The following is a 5,759-nucleotide window of genomic DNA, read 5'->3' as shown; positions in this document are numbered from 1 at the left end:
CCCGCCCCCGGCCCCCCGCCCCCCCCCCCCCCCAGTCCCGGCCCGCGCCTGCGCACTGCCGCCGCCCCGGCGACGCGCCTGCGCACTGCCGCCCGCGGGTTGCCGTAGCAGCGGGGGCGCGCCTGCGCACTGCCGCGTTCGCGCACCGCCGCCCCTCAGCCGGGCGCAGGGGCGACCGCGGGGAAGAGGCGCCGGCGTCGCGGAGCTCCAATAAATGCCCGAGGGTGGGTGTCTGCGTTTCGTTTTGGTTTTTTAATACGTAAAAATACACAGCTCCTTCACGCTCGCCCCAGCCGGAGCCTGCCCGCGCAGCTGCACCAGCCCCCCGCGGTGTCCCTCCCCGAGGGGAGGCCCACACCCGCCCGCAGAGCCTGGCTGCAGGCTGCGGATGGCCCTTGCAGTCCTCAGAGGGGTGGGGGGGGCCTTCCACTGCCACCCTCTCTCTACATCCTGAGCCTGCAGACGCCCAACGCCCCACAGATTTCCCAAACCCAACTCCAGAGCTCAGCCTGATCCTGCTTGAGCTGCGCCACGTCCATCTTTGCCCGTGCCACCACCACAACCACCTACAGTGGATGGAAATGGCTGTACAGTTACAGGTACTGCAATATTAGGAACCCACAAGCTTGACCTGTCCTTCAGAGCAGTTAACCAGAAGGTTAACCTGGTGACTGCACCATCCGTAACTTATAAAACGCGCTTGCTCCTTTCCAAGCAGATACCCCATGTTGACACTGCCTTAGCCCAGGCAGATAAGCTTCAGGCCAGTAGATGGTGACCAGACTTCAGCGGGAAGTGAATGACTAAGGGTGCTGGAGGGTTCCAGTTGTACAGCAGTTCAGTCAAGCACCTCTGGCCAGAAGTCCTAGGGCTCCAGCCGCCTTCTGATCTCATCAACAAGCTTTTCTCGTGGGATATCAACCTACGAAGCAAACAGAAAGGAGGGAGGTAGCAGCACTGGAACTCCGAGCAGAGCATGGTTCGATCCGGCCCTAAGGACTTGCTGTGGATACCAACCCAGTTTGTGACTGGTTTTCTGGAGCAGTCATTCAACCGATCTGTGCTACAGCTCCCCAAATGAACAACATCACTGAAGGAAAACCCAGAGCCTTTCAGTAACCTCTAGATTTTGGAAGCACTTTTGAAACCTGGTGTAAAAAGGCATTCTCACCTCCTCTCTTATTGCGACATCTCGTAGCTTGACAACTCCATCTGTCAGCTCTTGCTCTCCTATAATGGCAGCAAGGGGGATCCCCGTGTCCTCACAATACTGCAGCTGCTTCAGCAGTTTAGGGTCCTTCTTGTACAGCATCTCTGCCTAGGAGGGAGTGGAAAAGGTGAATCATTAATGCAGAATTTGCTCTGATGGATCTTGGAGCAAAAGAGTCAGCACCAAAACCACACAGAAAACTCTGCCTCATTATTCCTGCAGCGAGCAGTTGCCTTTAGTGCTCTCAGCTGTTCTCCTTCTCTGCCTGCTAGATCTCAGATAGGCCCAGATCTTGAAGAGACACATAACTAATGGAGTTGGTCTTGCTGTGCTACAGCTCCCTGCACTCTCCCTCCCTCACCCATACCAGTGCTAAGCTCAAGTCCTTACTTTACCTTGATCCCTGCATCCCACAGCTCAGAGATGAGTTTCAGTCTCGCAGCAAGTAAGTGTTTCTGAGGTGTAGCCACCAGCACTTGTGTCTCAGTTGTTCGAACCTTCTCCCCAGAAGCCTGCAGGGACAAGGCACTGGTGGGAGTGACTGGCTCTGAGGGAATCCACAGCTCACAACAGAAGCTCATCTCACCTCATCTTCAGACCTTAACTTAGCTCCCCAAAACAAGTACACTTAAAAGCTAACCATCACCATTCAGTGAATGTTACTGAGCAAGGCTAACCTTCCAGAAGCAAAAAGAGTGCACAGATAAGACAACCTGGGCACATTTAATGAGTCCCCCAGAGAATCTGCATTGTGACACACTACTTAATGGTGTGCTGCTGTTCCTGTGGGACCTTGGCCTGCTTTCCTCCCTCCCTCCCGGATGGGACCTGGACAGCTTTCCAATGTCTCCTTTGATTCTTCAGGTACAAACACATTGCCTTAGCCTCACTTGCTATGAATCACAAGCTCAGAACTAAACGCAGAGTGATGAATTTCCTCAAAGGCTTTCTCAGGGTGCTCTTCACAGTGTGAGTGCCACAGCTGTTACCAAACTCATCACTTCACAATCCCCAGGACAGAAAACTTCACAGGCAAGAAACAAGAACAAAGTGACTGGGGCACAAAGTTCAGAGCCAGGACCAGAGCTCAAGGCCTGTCTCCAATGCTTCCTTGGCATCTGCTACAAAATGCTGCTCTCAGCTGCCCACACCTGCATCCTGATGGGCTGCAGAACAGGGCTGTCTTCTGTGCATGGACATTTAGGCATGGGAGGAGCCACCCTCTCCCCCAGATTCTTTCCCCTCGAACACTGTGGAGCTGTAGAGCTCTGTAATAAACCATAGCTGGCTTCCTAGAGCCCTCCCCCCTGCACCACCACCTGCAGTACCTACCTTCACTCTCTGCTCTAGGATGGAGAAGATCCGCTCGATCCCAATGCTGACCCCCACGCAGGGCACCTTCCGTCCCTTGGGATCAAACATCCCCACCAGCCCGTCATAGCGACCGCCTCCAGCCACGCTCCCAACACTGACTGGCTCCTCCACATGGTCATTCTCCGGCTGCAGCAGGACAGCCTCAAAGATCACCCCCGTGTAATAGTCCAGACCCCGTGCCAGGCTCAGGTCGAAAGAGATCTGTAGGACGCAAGGGAAGGCCCGTCACTGGGTGCACTTGGCAGCCCAGGCTGCCCGGGAACGAGGGTAGCACCTGCTCCTGCCTCTGCACCTCCTCACCTTCCCTGTGATGCCAAACAGGGTCAGGTACTCAAACAGCAGCTTCATGTCCCCCAGCCCCTCCTTGGCCAGCTTGTTCTGGGACAGCTTTGGGTCCTGGAGAAGCTGTTCGATCAGGTCCAGGCCACCTGTGGGAACGAGACATTCCTCACGTCTGCCAGCGCAGCAGTACCAGCAACGATGGGCCCAGCCAGCCACGTACATGCCTTGCACCCCTCCATTGCTGGCCCTCCCTGCCTGGCCTGGAAGAACAAGAACAAGGGCTCGACCCCACAGTGCTCACCGTGAAGCTGGACATATTCCCCGATGTGATCCACAGCCTCAGGAGAGAGCCCCTTCTCTCCTACCATCTCACTCCTCACTTCTTCCCATGGCATCTGCAAGGGGAGAGAAGAACATCCGTTGCTGCAGGACGTTCTTATCACCCACTGTCTCCGCCAGCCCATGTATACGCAATGCATGTGGGAAGACAGCAGTTAGCAATGTCACTAATGATCTGCATCTCTCTCACAGGAATTGTTAACAGAAACCACTGGAAATGCCAGGCTTTATTCTTAACCACGCCCAAGAGCTTCCCAAATCCTTTACAAACACCAATGACTTCGCTACCATGAACCTTTTTTGTGATGAGAGCAGCCATGACACTACCCAGCCTGAGATACCCTGAGATGTGAAGCGGTCTCCCCACCAGCACAATGCTTACCTTGTCCAGCTTGTCCACAGTAGAGCACGTAGTTATGAACTTGCTCTCTGGGATGCCGCAGACGGCAAACACGCCATTCAAAATCCGTCTGTCATTGACCTGGGAGTGGGAGAGGCACACTTAGCTCAGGGGAGATCCCCCGCCACCATTTCTTCTTGCCCCAGAGGTGCAGGAAGCTGCAGCTGTTGGCGTTTCCTTGTGCCTTTTCACCAGCGCCTCAATCCCACAGGAAGGGAAGGCACAGAGGTATGAAAACCACACGGCTCTGACCTCACCTTAATGATGAAGTCCCCGAGCTGCAGGTCACTCAGGATCTCATGCACGATCTTCAGGCACTCAGCATCAGGAATCATCGGGTCAAACTGGCCAGCGATGTCAAAATCCTGGGGGCAGAAGAAGCAGCAGATACTCCTGGCACAGCTGAGGTGCTTCGGCTCTGCCAGACACGCCACACGGCCCCGCAGCAGCTGAAGGCAGTTCAGCTGGTAAAACCCACGGTGGCTGCCGCAACACTCACGCACTGGTAGAACTCCCTGTAGCGGCCCCTGGTTGTGGCCGGGTTGTCCCGCCTGTAGACCTTAGCAATGTGGTAGCGCTTCATGTTGGTGATCTTGTTCATCGCCAAATAGCGAGCGAAGGGCACCTGGGGGGCCGAGGAGTTAAGGACAGGAACATGGAGATCCCCTGAGCTGCAGAAAAGTGCCCCGGCCCCCCATTTGCTTTGCTAGCTGCTCCCTGATCTCTAGGGAGATCATCAGCCCAGGCTGACGAGGAGTACGATGAACCATGCTGAGCTCCTTCAACACTGGGACAACTCCATCTCCTTCTTCCGAACCACAGTACGTCAATACCTCACAAACACAGACCTTTACTAGGTCATTTCATCCTCTTATGGTGCAATCAGAGAGAATTCAACATATGGCACAGACATATAGACATTAAAGTGGAGAGGTTTTTGGTGAGACGTCGAGGCCTGGAATGGACGCCTGCTTTGTACCCACAGCAAACACCACTGCTCTTTCAGAACAACTACCGAGGCACTGGAAAGGTGGGATGGGCAGGACAGGAAAGCATGGAGGTGGGGACTGTAACTGGGAGAAGGTGAAACCAGTACAGTGGAGCATTCTGGTGCACGTCTACAGCCCATGGAAAAAAGAGCCACTTTGCTGCGGATCCTGGACTGGCTGTGGGGTGTTTTGAGATGAGGTCATGCCAACAACAGCCAGACCAGCTGGTGCGTCCACTGCTGGGCAGGATGGGGGTTTCCCGTCACCCCGCTGGGACCCACGGGCAGGGCAGGGCAGGGCAAGGGCAACCCGACAAGGCAGGGGTGGCAGCGACCTCGGTGTGCCACCGTCCCCTCCGCGTGTGCTGCAGGGCGGCAGGGGCGAGCGCAGGATACAGTCAGGTCGTAGCGCAGGGCCAGCAGCTCCCCTCCCTGGTCCTGCAGCTCATAGATGAGCTTCGTGTCCTCCCCGTACTTCCCCGTTAGCGTCTCCTGGGGAGAAGCGAGGGGGCTGGTGGGGTGGCTCTGGGGCACAGGGCCCCCCCCGGGACAGGGGACAGAGCAGGAAGCCCAGACCCCCCCTCTGAGCCCCATAAGTCAGGCCGGGGGGGTGGGAGTAGCATGACACACATCTCCCCTCCAGCCCCATCTGACCTGGGGCAGAAAAGGGGGGCCCTGTCGTCCCCCTCCTCAACAGGGACCCAAGAGGGATGGTCACGGCCGCCCCCCGCCCATGCCCCACACGGAGGGGGGGATCCCCTCAGCCCCGGAGAAAGGGGGTGCTCCCCAGTCCCGCAGGAGGAGGGACTCCCGGAGGAGCTGAAGGGGGGCCCCACAGCCCCGGCGGGAGTCACCCCCCCAACAAGGGGACCCCCCGGCGCCGCCTCACCCGCAGCTCCAGCACGGGGGTGTCGATGGCGGCCGCCCCGTGCCTCTTGAAACAGGTCACCACGGCGGCGAGGAGCCGGTCACGGAGGGCTACGTGGGCGGGGGGGTGGTCGCGGGTGCCCTGGCCCGGGACGGAGAACGGCCGTTAGCGACGAGGACCAGGCGAGGCGGGGGAACAACGCCCGGTAACCGCCGGCGCGGCCCCCGCTCCCCCCGTTACCTTGGGCGTCTTCAGAGCCGGGCTCCGCCCGCCCCCGCTCGAGCCCGCCGCCGCCCGC

General features: G+C 57.8%; 2 protein-coding genes across 6 annotated transcripts in view; both read right to left on the bottom strand.

Moving 5' to 3' along the window:
- The window catches only part of LOC104830805 (histidine--tRNA ligase, cytoplasmic), an 18,151-nt gene extending 17,624 nt beyond the window's left edge, over positions 1-527 (bottom strand). For all 5 annotated transcript variants that reach the window (XR_774255.1, XM_010565954.1, XM_010565958.1 and 2 more), the window contains exon 1: positions 505-527. The gene's annotated coding sequence lies outside the window, so the exon portion shown is untranslated. The remainder of the gene's footprint in view (positions 1-504) is intronic.
- Positions 528-831: 304 nt separating this feature from the next.
- The window catches only part of LOC104830824 (histidine--tRNA ligase, cytoplasmic-like), a 5,270-nt gene continuing 342 nt past the window's right edge, over positions 832-5,759 (bottom strand). The window contains exons 3-14 of the mRNA XM_010565984.1: positions 5,702-5,759; positions 5,483-5,602; positions 4,990-5,085; positions 4,105-4,230; positions 3,863-3,970; positions 3,588-3,686; positions 3,168-3,261; positions 2,885-3,012; positions 2,543-2,785; positions 1,606-1,722; positions 1,172-1,318; positions 832-922 (exon numbers count right to left, since the gene is read on the bottom strand). Of these exons, the coding sequence (XP_010564286.1) occupies positions 866-922; positions 1,172-1,318; positions 1,606-1,722; positions 2,543-2,785; positions 2,885-3,012; positions 3,168-3,261; positions 3,588-3,686; positions 3,863-3,970; positions 4,105-4,230; positions 4,990-5,085; positions 5,483-5,602; positions 5,702-5,759 (1,393 nt within the window). The 3' untranslated portion in view covers positions 832-865. The remainder of the gene's footprint in view (positions 923-1,171; positions 1,319-1,605; positions 1,723-2,542; positions 2,786-2,884; positions 3,013-3,167; positions 3,262-3,587; positions 3,687-3,862; positions 3,971-4,104; positions 4,231-4,989; positions 5,086-5,482; positions 5,603-5,701) is intronic.

This window comes from Haliaeetus leucocephalus, unplaced genomic scaffold (genome assembly GCF_000737465.1).
Source record: "Haliaeetus leucocephalus isolate CR32 unplaced genomic scaffold, Haliaeetus_leucocephalus-4.0 Scaffold199, whole genome shotgun sequence".
Lineage (NCBI taxonomy): Eukaryota > Metazoa > Chordata > Aves > Accipitriformes > Accipitridae > Haliaeetus > Haliaeetus leucocephalus.
This window is presented reverse-complemented; position numbering and strand designations above follow the sequence as displayed.